A 19,019-nucleotide genomic window follows, 5' to 3' on the forward strand; every position below is an offset into this window, starting at 1 on the left:
TAATCCAGGGTTCTTGTCTTTTAATCCAGGGTTCTTGTTTTTTAATCCAGGGTTCTTGTCTTTTAATCCAGGGTTCTTGTCTTTTAATCCAGGGTTCTTGTCTTTTAATCCAGGGTTCTTGTCTTTTAATCCAGGTTCTTGTCTTTTAATCCAGGTTCTTGTCTTTTAATCCAGGGTTCTTGTCTTTTAATCCAGGTTCTTGTCTTTTAATCCAGGTTCTTGTCTTTTAATCCAGGTTCTTGCCTTTTAATCCAGGGTTCTTGTCTTTTAATCCAGGGTTCTTGTTTTTTAATCCAGGGTTCTTGTTTTTTAATCCAGGGTTCTTGTTTTTTAATCCAGGGTTCTTGTCTCTCTGTGCTGAAGCAGGTTTAACCCCTTCATTGCTCGTTAACGAAGCTAATCAGATGGAGATAAACCGTGTTTTGAGTCTGACTCCTGGTTTGTCTGTTAAAATAAGTTTTCTTTTCTTGGAGGTCGTCGGCGCCTCTTCTTCCTCTTCTTCCTCTTCAGTTGGACTTTCACTCTTAGCAAAGAAGCTCTCCAAAGACATTTGTTTAATTAAAAAAAAAAAAAAATTCGCTAGTTCACGTCTGTTTTTAGTAATGTATCACGTAACGCATGAAAATCCACAGGCAGATGTTACGTTGGAGAATATCCGGTCGTTTTTCAAAATAAAACACCTTTTAGACTCGAGTAACGGAAATTGAATAACTGAGTTATTCTTTCTGTGCAGCCCGGTAACAAATGCCTCACGGACCGGTCTGGGACCCCTGGTATAGATGATCGGAGTGCCGTCTTCAGCTTGGGGTCAGGGTTCAGATGAATGACGGTTCCTCTGTGCAGGACGATGGCGGTCCCACACGAGGGTCAGTCCTTCCCGGCTCTGCGGAGACAGTGTCGGCAGAATGGACGTCTGTTTGAAGATCCTCTGTTCCCGGCGTCTGACCAGTCTCTGTTCTACCAGACCAACCGCATCGGCAGAGTCACCTGGAAAAGGCCAAAGGTCAGAGGAAGTCAGAATTCCCTGTTGATTCCATATCAGCGTCTTCATGTCCAGTGGACCGTACTTATGCCTCGTTCAGGGAAATACTGAAACTTCTTGTAGGAACTACTGTCATCATTTCCAGCCTCTCATTATTGTGTATTTGCTCAGGGTTTAGTCCCCACGAGGTACACTGATGATGATGATGATGATGAAGAATATATTTATTAGATAGAATGTTAGAGTACAAGTACGGTCACACAGTAGCATGTATTACAGTACAAGTACAGTCACACAGTAGCATGTATTACAGTACAAGTACAGTAAACAGTAGTATGTATTACAGTACAAGTACAGTCAAACAGTAGTATGTATTCCAGTACAAGTACAGTCAAACAGTAGCATGTATTACAGTACAAGTACAGTCACACAGTAGCATGTATTACAGTACAAGTACAGTAAACAGTAGCATATATTACAGTACAAGTACAGTAAACAGTAGTATGTATTACAGTATGAGTACAGTAAACAGTAGCATGTATTACAGTACAAGTACAGTCAAACAATATAATGTATTACAGTACAAGTACAGTAAACAGTAGTATGTATTACAGTACAAGTACAGTAAACAGTAGCATGTATTACAGTACAAGTACAGTCAAACAATATAATGTATTACAGTACAAGTACAGTAAACAGTAGTATGTATTACAGTACAAGTACAGTAAACAGTAGTATGTATTACAGTACAAGTACAGTAAACAGTAGCATGTATTACAGTACAAGTACAGTTAAACAGTAGCATGTATTACAGTACAGTACAGTTAAACAGTAGCATGTATTACAGTACAAGTACAGTCAAACAGTAGCATGTATTACAATACAAGTACAGTCACACAGTAGCATGTATTACAGTACAAGTACAGTAAACAGTAGCATGTATTACAGTACAGTACCTGACATCATGACTCACCGGTCGAGATTAAAACGAGAATCCTGACAGATGTGTTTGTTGTTGAAGGATTTAATCAAAGTTGTAAAGTTAAAAACGTTCAAGCTGAACACAGCTAGATAAAGATATTAATTATTTGTATCTTTATTCAGCTTAGCCACGGCAGTGTGGGTAACGTTGACATGCAATGAAAACTCTTGATTTCACCCGTTGATTAGGAGTCCTGGTCTGAAGATATTCAGATCGATAAATTCAATAACAAACATCTGAATTAGGAAGGCTTTAAATATAAACACAGGCCAGGATTCTAATTTGTATAACTTACATTCTTTGATTGTTGTCCATTGGACAGTCTTCAAAAAAATGGATTCAAAAATCATAAAGTTTGACCATGTGCCCCTTACCTTTTGGGGTTCGGGTTGGCCCTCTGGTGGTCAGAGCAGGTTCAGCCACAGTGATGTTCATACCGACAGGTATTTACAACACGACAAAGGACTTTTGTCAGCATTGTCTTTTGATTGGCGTTTTCAAGGAGAGATGAGCTGTTGTGCTTATAATTGAGTCAACAGTAAACCCACCAACACAGCTGATTGGTGTTAATAAATACCGGTCTGTGGGGCGCCACAGTACCGGTACCAGCACCAGATCAAGGACTAGACTGTTGAACCTTCGGTGATTTGCCGTCCCGAGTTTGCTGACATATTGTCAGACTTGTTAACGCACTTTCAAATTAACTTCAAATAGGACAGACGGCAAAGACGCAAATCGACTTTAGATATAATAAGGGGGTTTTTGTTGTGAAGGAGAGACAGTCTTTGTGGCTCAGAGCCCAGGAGAAGTGTTGCTGTCATTGTCTTTTGTCCTCGGTGACTACCAGACTAAAGGCGGGAAAACCGGACTAAATCTGGCAGTCAAGTGGTTAATGGTCCATAAAGTCCTGCTAATGATCACCAGCCAGAGACCAGGCTTCGGGGAGCAGCTTCACGCCCGGCTGGACTTGTTGCACCTGATCGATGCCGATGTGATTGCTTCATGTTTCGTGTGAAGCTGCATCGCGGTGGCCTCCTGGGCGTGGCTGTGTTTCTAGCTGTTATCTTACTGGGTGTGTCCACAGAAGGCATTTCCACTCTATTTACCTTTTGGTGGGGGGGTTGAGAGCAACACATCCTGTTCCACATCCAGCTACTCGTCATGATGGCGCCGCCCTTTTAGCCGCCACAATTCAAGTCTGGCTTATTATCAGAGGCTGCGTGTGCCGAGCGGCAGCCAGACAACGGACACCAGGAATCTGGTGAGGCGGATTAAATGTTGAGTTGGTTCCGGCTTAGTTTGTTTAATTCTTAAAGAGTTGAGTCTCATTTCGGTTATATTGAATCAAAAATGTGTAAATGACTCACAACCTGTGAGAAATGTTGAACATAACAAATTGGTACATGATACACAACAAAATATATTCTTCAACAAAAGAAGTTGTTGTTGTTGTTGTTGGCCAATAGCATGTTCTATTGTTCATTTACCTGCTGTTTATATGTTTTAAGTGTGTAGCTACAGCCAGGCCTTGAACTAATGGTCTGATATTACATCGCGAAATGCTACACTAAGAAGCTATTTCAGTCATTTCTGTAATAAATAATAAATCGCACTTTTCGACATGTTGTTTTGGGGCAGAAATGTGTAAAATGTATGGAACCAATACACGTTAATGGCAACGATGGAATATCAAAATACACGACCAGGCTAAGTTTGTGGCAAGATTGCTAATAGTTTAGCTTTTATTACAATGTTTTGGAATCCATCGCAGACAATTTAAAGAAAACCGAGAATAAATCTGAATATTTCAAAAGATACTGTTCGTCTGTTGGAAAAAAAATCTCAACCAGATAGTTCATCATATCCGCTACTTAACCAACACCAACTACCATTATTATTTGCTTAATTAGTTGACTCAAATGATAACACAAACACATTTCTCTATAACTATAACGTATAACTGTAGTTATGGTCTCTGCACTTTGAGGCGACTTCTCCGGCGCCCACAGCTTCTATATTTAAGCAATTGCTGTTCGTCGCCAATTTTATTTTAACTGTCTTTTGCAACTCCCGACTAGCTGGGCTGTTCTTCCGTAAAATTGTTATAAGGGTACTAATTGGTGATACTACAGGGTATAATGTATGGAGGAGCAAAACGACCAAAATTAAAAATAAATATAAATGGAAAAAAAAATCTACATAAATAAATACAAAACAGTAAATATAAATACAAAAATTAGAAATATATGTGGAAATAAATACGAAAATAAATATATAAATATAATTAAATATCAATAAATAAATAAAAGCGCACTCCTAAATTCATTTTTTTCATGCTGCAGATGAAAAATGCTGCAATTTATTATTATTCTAATGAGGGGGCAGTCTTACGTGTGTCTTGGGTTGAACTGTTCTCCTATTGGTTGATCGACATGTGAGTTCAGAAATCGGCACGGTAGTCCTGGTAACAGCCACAAGTCACAAGTTCTGGTGACGGTGGGCAAGCTGGTCGTGCATCGCTGGAGCGCTCCCTGCAAGCCGTGGAGACTTAACTTGTTGTTGTTGATCAACCAATGGGAGAACAGTTAAACTCAGACACATTTCAGACCCGCCCCCTCATTTGAATAATTTGTTTTGCTTCAAACTGTACAACGGATCCAGACGGCGACCACTCGTCTGACGAATCCGGTTCAGGCTCACTGTATCCATCCCAACCGAACCCAAGCCGTCAGTCGACCCGTGAGTTCCAGGTGCGCTTCAGAGCGACTCTTCTGGATAATTCCAAATGCAGCAGTAGAGTTTGCTCTCCACCGTACATGAAACTGTTCAACCTCTAACCGTTATCCATTCGATCCTTCCAGGAGTTGAGCAGCAACCCTCATCTGTTTGTCGATGGCATCAGTGTCCATGACCTGCACCAAGGCCAGCTGGGAAACTGCTGGTTTGTAGCGGCGTGCTCCAGTCTCGCCTCCAGGGAGATACTGTGGCAGAAGGTGAGACGGGGTCATTTTGTTTTAGGCATCATCTCCAAACATTGAGATCGGGTACCAAGCCCCAAGAACAGAGACCAGTCAGCTGATACATGCAGCAGCATCGGTATCCTGGAGACGGCCGAGCAGCCGGGGAGCAGAAATCATGTCAGTCAGGTGCTGGATCCCATAATCAGGGTTGAATTTAACATTTATAGAGCGATTTAGAGGAGAAATCAGAATATTGAGATAAGTATCGTGTATCGCGATAAAGCCTAAACGTATTGCGATACTGCTCTTAGGCCACATCGTGCAGCCCTCCTCGAGGTCTAGCTCCCTGTGTTGGTCTCTGTTGTGTGTGAGACCATAGTGATTATATTCTGTTCACTGCTGCTTGATGGACCACAACTTGGTGGCGCTCTCTTTTTTGAAACACAATGCATCAAGGTCACAACTCAGGCCACTACACATTTTATTATTGAGCTGATCAAAGACTCAGTTTCTACTAACAGCGGCATCATTGGACTCTTTTTAGTAGATTTTTTATTCAAAACAGACTTAACAAAACATTTCATTTTAAGTTCCAATCACTTTTTTTAAAATAAATGCTTAAATTCAATTAAAAATTTTATTTATTCTGATGATACATTGATGTTTGGATTAGCACCAAATACCGATAAATGGACATATATATATATATGAATGGATATAAATAACATTCTGATTATTCTGTGAATTATATTTTGCCTTTGTTTAAATGCTGGAATGCATCAGGTCATGTGCTCAAACAGGTGGGATGGACTTCTTTCGGGATGCAGAGATTTGAGAGATTTAAGCTGTTTGACTTTCGTATATCTGTCGAGGACTGCTGAAACGCTGACCGTGTTTTTAGTGTACTCTACTAGTAAACGTTTAGTGTGTGAACTCCACCGAGCAGCTGAGATTGGCTGCTTCCGCTCCATCCTTGAAAGAAAACAGGAAGTACATGACCTTCCTGACTTTGGCCAGCTCGGCTATCCTTTCTCCAAACTCTTGCATGTCCGCCTCCAGCCACTGAAGTGGTGAATCCTCTGGGTCACCTGCATTTCGCCAGAATGCTCCAATGGGTTCCAGCAGCTGACGAGTCATCAGGTTGGTAAGGTCGGGGGTCCAGTGCTGGGAAATGCCAGTGACGGTCACCCTACCATAGGCTTTGAGGGAGAAGTGCCACTGGGAGAAGTGCAGCTCTTGAGTGGGGAAGTCCAGGCGATAGATGGCCTCATTTGGAAGAAGCAGACGTTCCCCATCCTGCCGCTTCCGTCCCGACCGCTGTAGCGATGACGCACGAAGATGCATCATCTGCAGATGGAATAGAATAGATAGGGAGGGGGGGCACAAGACCTCTATTATCCGAGGTGTTTCTGTAGTGGTTGACTCACAGGATGGCCTCAAAAGAGGCTGTGAATGGGATTACAGTTGGGATAAGCTGAATTATTTTAGTTTGAAACACATCCATCCAAAATGAAATGTCTTGCTATGCTGAAGCATGAAGAGTTTCTATTACGTGAAGAAGAAATATGCATTCCTAGGGGCTTGATTCTACACACCTGTGGCCTTGGGAGTGAAAGGAACACCTGAATTCAATGATTTGGCTATCTGAGCAAATGCGTTTAGCAAAATAGTGTGTGTCATCCCAGCTCGCCATATGGGTTTACGCAAAGGTGCTGTTCCTGTATTAAACCTTTCCCATCATACACACAATACACACAATACACACAATACACGCCAGGAGCCTTGGACTACTCGCAACAGCTCGTTCAACAAATTTACAGCAAATTAGATTTTTAAAATAAATGTTTTGCTTTTAATTGCTGCAGTATGTACTCGACCAGAAGTATTAGTCATAGATGCATTTCCAGACTGAACTTCCTTCAGTTTCCTGTTAACATCTGATTACAGATCTGTTGACCTTCAGTGTGGGTACGTCATTGAGTGCTCTAATTTATCTATTGATTACTACATCAGGACAGTCAAAGCAGCACACACACACACACACACACACACACACACTACTTTAACACTCTAGACTAGAGTATGATTTTAGGTCTATAATGAAATCCACCTTTTTAAGATAAAAATGTTTCAACCTAATTGCCAAGTGTTCTCTATTTACAACATGAGCTCCTCTTCCTGATGGTGAGACAGCAATTTATGCAATGGTGGAAAGAGATCATTTCAACAAATCCAAATATTAGAATTCTTAAAAATCACCTTTATTCTCGTTAACAAATTATATCCGTCCATCCATTTTCTTGTTCGACAATTGTCTCATCTAGAGCTGCTTTCCTGCAATTTGGAATAATCAATTCACCTAACTCCGAACTCCCGCCGATCACGCATTAGGTGCTTTGGAGTGAAATTGCTCATGTCCCGATGCTTTAACCAGATTTGAGGTTCAGGTTGCTGTCAGTCACACAATCTCATATTCTCAGAAGAAGAAGAACAGGAAAGAGTACAGAGACATTTAAAGCACTTTTGCTACATAAATTCAGGTATTAACGGAAACTTAGTCCCCGTGTCCCAGTGTGTTCAGAGACGTGGTAAAAACTATTCGTGAATTAGCTTAGTAGAAAACTCTACATATACATATAAGTCATTAAAAAAATAACAAATACTTTTTGTTGCTGTTAATGGGATTCCAGGCTCTACTCGTATATCAGGAGGTCAGACTCACCTCTGTTAGTGCCGTGTCTTTAAACTTCAGCACCATGGTGTTGGGGGACGCGTCAGTGTTGTCCATGTCCCACTTCCAGGTTAGAATCTCGTGTTGAAGAGAGGGAGATGTCTGCAGTGACGGACTGCTCTGGTTGAATGCCTGTGTCTCTCTCTCTCTCTCGCTCTGACTGTCTCCCTCTCTTCCAGTCCCTCTCTTCATTCCCTGCCCCCCCCCCCCCCCCCAGGCTAGCAAGAGAAAATCATTGCGGAACGAATAACTGCTGAAGGCTCCATTACGAACTTGCATGCTATCATAGAGGAACTGTGAATATTTAGGACACCAGTATTAGACAAAAGGACAAAACTTTAAAACCAGATCGAAACCTGCTGCACGATCTCTGGTCAGCGTTAAATTCGGGAAAAACATGTTTTAAGACATATAAGCTTTAAGAAGGCAGGTAATGTGGGCGAGTGCTAGGCAACAGGAGGCATGGATGACGTACTACGGAGAACCTTGGGAGTTTCCTCGGGGAGCTTGCACGGTCCCAGCTCAATGGAACAGTCATTTATTTTAGTGACTTTGCGATGTGACGTTTGTGAGAGTCGTCCGCAGGGACTTTGCTAAAGGAGGATATGAGCGGATGATGTTTCCTCGTGAAAACACTGGTTCATGTTCAAGATGATTCAATGAATGCACTGATGTTTTATCTTTTAGGACTAATAAAGGCATGTCTGTATATCTCTGTGTATTTGAGAGTTTACATATGGAATTTTGTCTTATTTAATCATTTTGAAAATATACTGAATAAAACACACTTGTTTGACTTTTGTGTGAATTGGAAGTACTTTTATTGATGTATGTTAAACAATTTCTAATTATGTAGCGCACAAGGGCCGGCAACTTAAGACAAGCGTGTCATTGGTGGCACGCAGGGAATATTAAGAGGCAAGTATTTTATTATACTTGATAAATGGAGCATGCTAAATGTTCTTAAATACTAATTGTGACGACCCCTCATGGGACAAGCCAAACGTGCAGTAGTGGCAGTAGTAACTGTTTAATATGTAGTGTAACTCGTCATTACATTGCGAGTGCGCGGATCAGATCGTGCACGTCCTTCATTCAGCGCGTCACCACAAGGCTCTTGGGAGTTCAGTCGGCTAGCTTAGCAGCCGTGTTAGCATGGCGAGTATAGCAGGTTCCAGTCGTTGGACAAGGGGGCATGGATTTATTTCAAGAGGAGGCTGGGCGATACGCGCCCTTTGCTGTGAAAGTGTGGAGTGTAGGACATCGAGTGTGCGGCGGCATTTTGAGGCTAACCATGAAAAAAACTTCAGAGATGAGACGGCTAAAATGGCACCCTTCTGAACGCGTGGCTCCATTTGACCTTGAGCATTGTGAAAAGTCATTATATGAAACAAATCCGGAAAAGTGTCATCCTAATTTCTGAAAATCTGAATCGGTCTTAATCTGTTTTAGGTGATTCCTGCCTGGAAGGACCAGGAATGGGACGAGGAGAGACCAGAGTCATATGCTGGCATCTTCCACTTCCAATTCTGGCGGTTCGGTGATTGGGTAGACATCGTGATCGATGATCGGCTGCCTACGGTGAATGGACAACTGGTCTACTGCCACTCCAATGACAGCAATGAGTTCTGGAGCGCATTGGTGGAGAAGGCCTACGCCAAGTAAGAACCTTCACCAACGTGCCGTCACATGTTCACCCAATTAAGCTCCCAATAAACCACATTACTTGTGATTCTATAATTATAACAGTTATAACAGAATATCAATGTACTGTATTCAAGAGAGAAATATGCCCCAGAGTTGAGATCGGGGATTGTTTGTGTCTCACAAATCCACCCACTATGCTCACCAGGCTGTACTTCATGTTTGTGCCTGCATTTGTTTCTGTTTTACCTTACAATGATTTCAATTTGCTTTTTGACGAGGCCGATTTGTGGATCAAGAGCGTGACTTTTAGCATCTTATCAGTTTATGCTCCAGATAGTGATAGTGCAGGTTGTGTATGATAGATGGTGCGTTACTGCTGTGTGTTTTACAATGCAATTTTTTCTCACTTTGAATAATAGAAAAAGACTCAATCACATATGTATCTTGTGAAGCAAAGGGAAGGGCACAACTTAACATCAGTCATGTACCCCAGATATGTACTGGTGCAAACTCAGAAGAAAACTTTCCAGAGGCTTGGGTCAGCCACAATGAATGTCTGTAAACGTATAAGACATTATAGTAAGAGTCTGGGGGGGGTAATTCCAGTAAAGGAATTTATTGTAACTGGAGTTCCAGTAAATCATCTGAAGTGGTAACACGTTCATCAGCTGTGTGTTACGGTGCGATACAAAGAGCATCAGGCAGCAGGGAGACACGCGTTTGGTGCCATGTGTTTGGTCGCGTGTTTTTCATTACATGCAACGCCACATGCTTTGTGCTCGTCGATTACAGTTGCAGACTTAATCACACACACACAGAACACTATGGGCAAAACAACATCATGGTCTCATTTTATTTGTGCTGCATGCTCCTCCAACGTACATTTGCTGCATAAAAACTATATTAATTTTGGGCTGTTGATTAATATTTTCTTGTCTTCAGCCACTTATCTTATCAGGACAAGGGACAAAATAGCGGCAAAAAGCTAACGGAGTGTCCGCTTTGTCCTTGATGGTGACGGTAGCCATCTTTGGGTCCATGGCAGGAAAGTACAAAATAGAGCGTTACAGAGTTGCAGTGGCTGCAGCGTGCTTGAGCCAGACAGCAACACTTCCTGTTTATAATCTGTGTTCCGGTGTCACCTACTGTTCCAGGTGCTCTCTGGTCGATTTTGAATGGAAAAAAACGTGATTGTGTGTACTTTGCAGAAGTAACGAGTAACGTATTCTGTCCATAAAGGTTATGAGCCCGCACTGGAAATGTGTTTATTTAAACTCAAATATCTGTAATTGTTAGTGATTGCCCTTGCTTGTTTGTAGGATGTGTGGGTGCTATGAGGGGCTGGATGGAGGGAACACTGCTGATGCGCTGGTGGATTTCACTGGAGGCGTGTCAGAACCGATGAACCTGACAGAGAACGACTACAAAGAAGACAAGAAGAAATGTGACGAGCTGTTTGAGAGAGTACTGAAAGTTCACGACAGAGGAGGCCTCATAAGCTGCTCCATCCGGGTACGAAGTCAATTCAATGCAGTTTTATTTATATAGCATCAGATCACAGCAGGAAGTCGTCTCAAGGACTTTACAGGATCAGCAGGGAAACACAGAACCCAACTTGACCCACAAGAGCAAGAACTTTGGAGACGGAGGTGAGGAAAAACTTCCCTTTAACAGGCAGAAACCTGGGACAGAACCTAGAATCATGGTGGACGGCCATCTGTCTGACCGGCTGGGTTGAGAGAGAGAGAGAGAGAGAGAGAGAGATAGACAGACCGAGAGACAATGCTAGAGAGGGAGAGACAGAGACATGGACAGGAGGAGAGTCAAAAACGAAGAGATGGATAGAGAGCAGGGTTCAGCGTTAACTTTTCTTAAACTGCCTGCCCGAAACCATTTGATGGTCGACCACAAATGTTTTACTTACACAGTTGTAGGGAATTTCCGTATTTAGATGGGATTCCACAACGTAATTACACGCCGACACCACTAGGAACGCACTACATTTAGTTTGTTATTGTAATGACTGATTTCAATTGAACGCATCACAACAATGACATCACACAACACAGATAAACATGGGCTTAGATTGGCTGGGGCGGGACCCCCACCTGGAGGGGGACGGACTCATGGACATAGAAAGACACGGACGCAGAGAGCGGCCCTTTGTTCGGACCTGAGACTCACACACGGAGCAGGATCGAACCTCAGCGCTGATATCTGAACCAACTTGTACTGATCTGTTAATTATATAAATGTCTTAATCTTAACCCACATTCTCCTCATTGAATACGCACCCACTACGGAGAACAAGAACCGGAAGAGGGTTTGGTAAAACCCTACAGCTCCTAAAAGTCAAAGCTTCTAATAAACAAGCATTAACACGGCACAGGTCATGTCTGCTTCCTCACCAGACAGGTGACTTCTTTTCTCGTCTCCATGTTCTCCTAGGCAAACAGCGCAGCAGACATGGAGTCCCGTTTGGCCTGTGGCCTGGTGAAGGGTCATGCTTACGCAGTGACAGATGTTCGCAGGGTGAGGCTGGGCCACGGCCTGTTGGCTTACTTCAAGTCAGACAAGCACACTATGATCCGCATGAGGAACCCCTGGGGTCAAAGTGAGTGGAACGGACCTTGGAGTGACAGGTAAGGATAAAAGGGAGGAGCCCGACGCATTCCCTGCTGGACGTTCCTAGCAGACCCTTAAAACAAGAGTCTGTCCAGCCCCCTCCCCTGCCAGCAGATCCAACTCAACACCAGGTTGATCAGTTGACAGCTCTGCACCTCTGTTCACCCGAGTGTCCAAGACCAATGCTGGAGGTCGATGACATCGATCATCGACCTCCAGCATAGGGTGTCCTGGTGACGTGACCTTTGACGTGACTTATGGACATCCCTGTGCTCGAACGAGGTCTTCATTATGGACAAACTGTGACTAGCACAGAAGTCCAACAACAGAACACGACTCGCACTCAGGTCAGGGAGGCTGTTCATCCCAGTCAGCCCCTCCGGGCCTCACTGTCATTGCTTCTTAATGCTTCTTAATGCTCACATGTTTTGTTGGTTGTCAAGTTGAAAGGGGGCTGCCTTTTATCTTTTAACTGTCTGCAGCTCTGAGGAGTGGAAGAAAGTCAGTAAAAGTGAGCGGGAGAAGATCGGAGTCACGGTCCAAGATGATGGAGAATTCTGGTAAGTGTTGGTGCAACACTGCCTCCTGCTGGGTGTGACTGACACCTACAGTAGTCCCCATTATTCTGCAATATTGATAAGTAATCTCTCTTTTTTTATAGAAGTCATTGGTTGATTTATTGTTTCCAAAAACAACCTTTCTTATCATGAAAATCTCTGATTGTGAAATTTAAAGCAGATATTCTTTTTTCTCCTGTAGGATGACATTTGATGATTTCGTTGCTAACTTCACTGATCTCATCCTGTGTCGTCTCATCAACACATCTTACCTGAGTGTCCATAAGACCTGGGAGGAGGCTGTGATGCATGGTTCTTGGTGTCGCCGTGATGACCCTCTTCTGAACCGAGCTGGAGGTTGCGCCAACAACAAGCAGTCTTTCCTCCAGAACCCTCAGGTGTTCACTTTATTTTGTTCCAAGTTTGTTGGGGATACAAAATGGTGGAATCTGACTGTGTGTCCTTCTTCTGTTGTAGTTTTTGTTTGATGTGACTAAACCGGAGGATGAAGTTCTGATCTGTCTGCAGCAGAGAGACCGCAGAGCCACACTGAGAGACGGAAGAGGGGAGAACCTAGCTATCGGCTTTGACATACACAGGGTTAGACATTCAGGCATGAAAAATGAACACTACAGATAAAGACCTCAAACGGTGTGTAGGTTTTCCATAGTTGGGTCATTAAGAGGCCTACCTAAAGGTATTTTTGTATTACTGTTTAAATCCTCAAACGTTCTTCTCTGCGATTGACCCACCCCCGTGGAGCGCTGGAAAGTTCTTTGGGCATCCAGCGAGCATGTTGGGGAATCTTGCTCAAGGATGCATAGGCATCTACTTTCTTTCCACCTTCTCCAGAGTCTGTCTGTCTTATGTATCGGTACCCTATTACAGTTTTCTTCTGAATGCTTCGGCAGTATCTTTGAAACTAGTTTATTTTTGCAAACCTCTATTCACTAACCACAGAGCCTTGCACCAAACCAGCAAAGCGTTCAGAAAAAGCTGGGGCTGAGGTTGCTCTTACATTTTTATCCACCTTGTGGCGCTCCTTCCAGCGCCGCTGCTTCTAGTCTGGGTGAGTTTAGGTCTTACCGAGGCCCAGATGTGGCTGCCCGGTGACCTCCACCAAGGAGGTCACGTTTTTCTGTTTGTTTCTCTCTTTGTTAGCAGGATTACAAAAAGATAGCTGGATGGATTTTAATGGAAAAAATAATCTGAAGATGGGTCTTGGTCTATTTTAGATCCCATTACATTTTGTGAGCGATCCCAAGACCTATCTGGATTTAAAAAAATGTTTTACTTAAAATGGAAACCTTTTTTGTAAAACCTTGTAAAATATTAATATTCAATTCACTCACCAAAAATTAGTCATAAATGGTTCTAATTTGCACTTTCATGCAAAATGTCTTCTGGATCTGATCCAGAATGATGTCAGGAAAAATAATAAATAAATAAACCAACTCCAATTCACCCTCACTTTTCACGGTTGGTGTGTAAAGGCACCAAGAACAATCTAGAACCTTCTGATAATCCGAATCACCATCAGTCTGGATGGTGTGAATCCAATTACAAGGGGAATGAGCTGCTTGGCGGAGGCTTGTGCTCTCCGAGTGCTTTTCTAGATATCTTTGAGGTGGTGTTGGAGCTAATCGGTTAGCCACTGTGTTTCTGCCCAGCCCCCACCTCACGTTATTCGGCTCTTGTTTAAGCTGGGGGCGTCTCTGGTCTCTGACTCCAGCAGACTCACCACTTACTGGTCTGTCGGTCTGTTCAGGTGGAGGTGAATCGGACACACCGCATGCATGTCAGCCAACAGAAGCGCGGCGGAAGCGTCTACATCAATTCCAGGTCTGTTTTTGCACGCATCGACCTGACAGAGGGCCGTTACGTCATCATTCCCACAACATTTGACCCTGACCTGGAGGGAGACTTCCTGCTGCGCATCTTTACCGACGTACCATCACACTGCAGGTAGAGACACCTGAAAATAGCCACGACAGGTCTAATATGGTTGCACTTTAAAAAAGCCTTGCTTTTGAAGTCTGTATGGTTAAGAATAGGAAAAGAGTCAAAAAGAAAAAGAGAACGGGAGCAGACAAAAACATAATATACTTTTACTACATCCCCCGATTCACAACATATAAGCTGCAGAACAAACCACTGACGAAAGAGCAGCTATATGAAGCTATAAATGCTAATGATAGCAATCAGGATATCTGAGCCGACAGCCACAGGTCCAGGTTCTGCAGCACCACGGTACCAGAGACCTGCAGACAGAGACAGAGAGAGGGACAAACAGAGGAGAGAGAGAGAGAGCACAAGACTACAGGGGAGAGAGAGAGATTACTCACATATATTTATGACATGAATAACCAGATAAAGAGGGAGGAGCTCAGTGTGTCATGATGTTAAGCCACCAGTGCTGGCCTAGACAGCATATTGATTATATTGATTACTGTATCGATTAACTATAAGCTTTGTTAAAAAGGAAAGTCTTTAGTCTACTCTTGAACATAGAGATGGTGTCTGTCTCACGAACCAATCAGGGAGCTGATTCCACAATAAAGGGGCTTGATAACTGAAAGCTCCGCCCCCCTGTCTGCTCTTGGAATTTTTGGAACCACGAGCAGGCCAGCATTTTGGGACCGCAGGGTCCTAGTGGGGCAATACGGGATAATCATCTCTGTAAGGTAAGGAGGGGCCTGGCCAGTGAGGGCTTTAAAAGTGAGTAGAAGGATTTTATATTCAATCCGTTCCCTAACAGGAAGCCAATGCAGAGACGCCAGAACAGGGGAAATGTGTTCTCTGTCTGGTTCCTGTTAGAACACGAGCTGCTGCGTTCTGGATCAGAACCTGAGCTGCTGCATTCTGGATCAGAACACGAGCTGCTGCGTTCTGGATCAGAACCAAAGCTGCTGCGTTCTGGATCAGAACCAGAGCTGCTGCGTTCTGGATCAGAACCCGAGCTGCTGCGTTCTGGATCAGAACCAGAGCTGCTGCATTCTGGATCAGCTGGAGATGTTTAATAGAGTTTCCCCGTCTGTCCTGCAGGGAGTTGATTCTTGACAAGCCCCCACAGACCTGCTGGTCTGGCTTGTGTGGGTACCCGTCTCTGGTGTCTCAGGTCCACATCCTGAAGGCTGAGGGACTTACTGGTCAAGACTCTACTGGAGGTACATCAAAAACTCACTTTGGTGTATTTCATGTCATTTCACCTCTCTTTGCTTATCTTATCTTTGCTTATCTTATCTTTGCTTATCTTATCTTTAGGAGATATAATATTACATGATCTCATGTTTGATTATATTCTGTTATGTTATACAAAAACAATACAGAATAATACCTTGTTGGACACGTTCTGTTTCTAAACCTAGTAATTTTACAGCTGCAGACACTATTTCTCCAGTATTCTCTAAGTGAATATTGTATTACATACAGTATAGAGTTTTACACGCAGCCTCTGCTACTTGTCGTTAAACGGTTGGAATTTTTTTTTATTTGAATTTAGAAATGTAAAGGGCACTTAAATTATTGTTACACGCTAACTCTAATGTATTGTGTTTGTGTTTGTTTCACTAGTATCTGACCCGTACGTTATAATTCACTGTGAAGGAGAGAAGGTTCGCTCTCCAGTCCATAAGAAGACGCGCAGCCCTGTTTTTGACACAAAGGCGCTGTTCTACAGGAAGAAAGCCAACCAGCCGATTGATATTGAGGTTTGTGTGTGTGTGTGTGTGTGTGTGTGTGTGTGTGTGTGTGTGTGTGTGTGTGCGTGCGTGTGCGTGTGTGTGCGTGGGGGGTTTGTTGTCGTTGAGCTAAATGAGTGAGTGAATATTTCCACTGTTTGTCCTAGATTTACAACCACAATGTGCTCATGGACTCCTTTGTGGGTCAGGCGACCCTGTCGGTTGAGCCAGGTGCATTCCAGCAGACCGTCCACCTGAGAGACAAGGGTGATCGTCGGGCTAATGACCTGCGTGGAACCCTCACTGTTGCCACAACAACCAGCACAGTGCTCACCGACATCTGACACAAAAGGAGTCCAGTCAAATCTGAGGGAAGTGCCTCAACGTTAGGTTAACGCATTCATCGTTTAAGGGCAGCATCGTTCAATTTAAGAAAACACCTTAGGGGCGGAGCTAGAGGAGGAGGCAGTACTGACGAGAAACTGCAGAAGTGGTCAGAGATTGCTTGGAATACACAAATTTAGCATTTGAACGCTGTCGGGGCCATTTTACATTTTACTTTGTCCACAGAAGTATTTTTTTGTTGTTGACACCAAAAATGTTTGTAATGGAATGGACGGCACTGCTTTCACACCGGGTTCAATGTGAAGCATCGGTTACCATGGTGACCTAGCCTGACCTCTCGTTGTAGTGCAGCCCTCTGTCGCTTGTTCACCGAAGTTTGCCAAATTGGACGTTTACACCAAGTTGATCTTTTTGCCTATATTTGTAAATGTGCTGCAGAATCAAAGGTGTTCTTGATTGAAGGTTAAACATCCTGCAGGGTTTTAGCTCATTGTCCTTACGTGTTAGTTTACGAGATGATTTACTGTTGCTGTAAGGAATGACTTTTTATTTACAGCTGTTTATTCTACGTCTATCTGTTAGCTGCTGCTTTTACTTCACGGATTTCCTCAAATTAAGGACAGATTTTTTATTATGATGGGGGGGGGCATGGTCAACACAAAGAGACAGACCAGAAAAGACGTGATGAGAAAATTCTGCTGACATCCACGTCTTTATAATAATAATAATGCGTTGGTCTTGTATCGCACTTTTCAGGACACTCAAAGACGCTTCACATTGAGCATTATCCATTCCCTCCATGCTCGGTGGGGGTGAAGCTGCTACTGTAGCCACACACGAACCGCCCTCCTCTCAATGATAGGACGACCCGCTCACCCACACGCGCCGCCGTCACCCCTTTAATCTACTGGATTTACATAATCAGGATAACCAGGAACATGTTTAGTCTTATTTCAGTCCTTCTGTTCTTTAGAGTGTTTTACCTTAAAAACCTCACAACAATATTTAGAGTTATGAGATGTTTTATCTTCAAACATATTTTGTGTAATCTTGAAGTTACAAACCTGAGATGATCAAAGCTTTACTTCGACATGATTATCAGTCTTCTTCAAATAAAGGCCTGGAATCTTCGACAGGCAAATCAATAAGGTTTCTGGTTACTCTTTATAAAATATGCTCATTTTTTATTTACTGCTTTTATATTATTTTATATTGTCTTTCATATCCTTTCTGTTGAAACATTCTCTGCCAATAAATTTGGTTTGCCTCTGAAACGAGGGGGGGGGGGGGGGGGTTGCTAATCATTTCTGTGGACTCACTGGTTCCATCACAACCAGGGTTGAAGAATTTGCCTTAAAATATACTTGAGTTGACCTGGAACAGTGCAGTCTGACAAAGCTTGCAGTTCATTCATCAGTTTTAAATTTCCACGCTATGCAGACGATACACAATTATACCTGTCAGTTCAGCCGGACAAAGTCGATCAGTTGGTTAGACTTCAGACGTGCCTTAAGGACATTAACTCCCGGATTACCGAGAACTTCCTGTTATTAAACCTAAATAAAACTGAGGTTCTGGTTCTTGGGCCAAAGCATCTCAGAAATGTCTGTTCTAGTGTTGTAGATGGCGTCTCAGTGTCCACCAGCACCATGTCCAAGAATCTGGGGGTAATCTTTGATCAGGACCTGTCCTTTCAGTCCCAGATAAAGCACGTTTTTAAAGAATTCATAATAAAATAAAAATAAGTGTTGTAAATAAGAATTTCACACAGGGAGGGGCTAAGTGCTTGAAATACATATAAATGAAATGCCCTCTCCCTATAATATTTACAGTCCAAATGTTGTCTTCCATTGAAAAATAGGAATAAGTGGTGAAATAATTGATGCTGACACAAACACTTCTACAAAGAAAAGACAGACGTAATAAGATTTAAATTTAATAACTTTTTTATTCAAATCTACAAATTATTTAGAATTTTCCAGAAATGACTCAAACTTGCACTTTATCTATAGGTCATTGCTGATTGGGTCAATATATTATTCTCTTAATCAACACTCACAATAACCTCCCCAATTTTTATTTGTCGCACCATCAGACGACACTCGCCAACATTTGCACAAAGTTTTTATTATGTCATGTGAAATCAAAGATCAAGAAAATCAAAGCCATTAAACATAGAATGGTACCATTCAGAATTGTAAAGACAAATGTATTGATTGAAAACCTAATTATTTGGTCCAATTCATCCATAAAACGCATTCGGTGGAGGAACGGCCAGGGTGGATTCCCTACAGCTTCTGCTCCTGGCCTTAAGAGTTCTGTCTGGTTCTAATGGAACCCGCTGTTCATTTCTCCGCTATCCGCCAGAAAGGCTCCGCAGAGCTGCATGATCTCCGTGTCCAGGGAGTTCTGGTCATTGGTGCTTTCAAAGAAAATAAACATTTAATATCATGAAACCTGGACAAGTTCTCAAAAGGAGAACGAAGCTAAACGGAAAGAGGAAGATGCGA

General features: G+C 42.8%; 2 protein-coding genes across 2 annotated transcripts; one reads left to right on the top strand and one right to left on the bottom strand.

The window, feature by feature from the left end:
• The first annotated feature begins 847 nt into the window (after positions 1-847).
• On the top strand, positions 848-17,774 carry LOC137900208 (calpain-5-like). The gene is made up of 12 exons (XM_068744274.1): positions 848-1,003; positions 4,826-4,957; positions 9,108-9,316; positions 10,622-10,814; positions 11,751-11,944; positions 12,410-12,487; positions 12,687-12,882; positions 12,962-13,084; positions 14,253-14,449; positions 15,530-15,651; positions 16,058-16,194; positions 16,332-17,774. Exons 1-12 carry the CDS (start codon positions 848-850, stop codon positions 16,506-16,508), a joined length of 1,914 nt encoding a protein of 637 aa, XP_068600375.1. The 3' UTR covers positions 16,509-17,774.
• Positions 5,846-7,712, bottom strand: LOC137900219 (olfactory marker protein-like). Its single transcript, XM_068744283.1, has 2 exons — positions 7,647-7,712; positions 5,846-6,271 (listed from the first exon to the last, which is right to left on the bottom strand). Exons 1-2 carry the CDS (start codon positions 7,710-7,712, stop codon positions 5,846-5,848), a joined length of 492 nt encoding a protein of 163 aa, XP_068600384.1.
• Positions 17,775-19,019: the final 1,245 nt, after the last annotated feature.

Source organism: Brachionichthys hirsutus, chromosome 2 (genome assembly GCF_040956055.1).
Source record: "Brachionichthys hirsutus isolate HB-005 chromosome 2, CSIRO-AGI_Bhir_v1, whole genome shotgun sequence".
Taxonomy (NCBI): Eukaryota; Metazoa; Chordata; class Actinopteri; order Lophiiformes; family Brachionichthyidae; genus Brachionichthys; species Brachionichthys hirsutus.

What these genes read in the sequence shown, in the direction of transcription:
- LOC137900208 (XM_068744274.1), top strand. Translation starts at nt 848, where the DNA reads ATGGCGGTCCCACACGAGGGTCAGTCCTTCCCGGCTCTGCGGAGACAG. An exon ending in AACGGACCTTGGAGTGACAG is followed by an intron (nt 11,945 to 12,409) that starts GTAAGGATAAAA and finishes AACTGTCTGCAG; the next exon opens with CTCTGAGGAGTGGAAGAAAG. An exon ending in CTTTCCTCCAGAACCCTCAG is followed by an intron (nt 12,883 to 12,961) that starts GTGTTCACTTTA and finishes CTTCTGTTGTAG; the next exon opens with TTTTTGTTTGATGTGACTAA.
- LOC137900219 (XM_068744283.1), bottom strand. Translation starts at nt 7,712, where the DNA reads ATGGACAACACTGACGCGTCCCCCAACACCATGGTGCTGAAGTTTAAA. An exon ending in AAGACACGGCACTAACAGAG is followed by an intron (nt 6,272 to 7,646) that starts GTGAGTCTGACC and finishes TTCCATCTGCAG; the next exon opens with ATGATGCATCTTCGTGCGTC.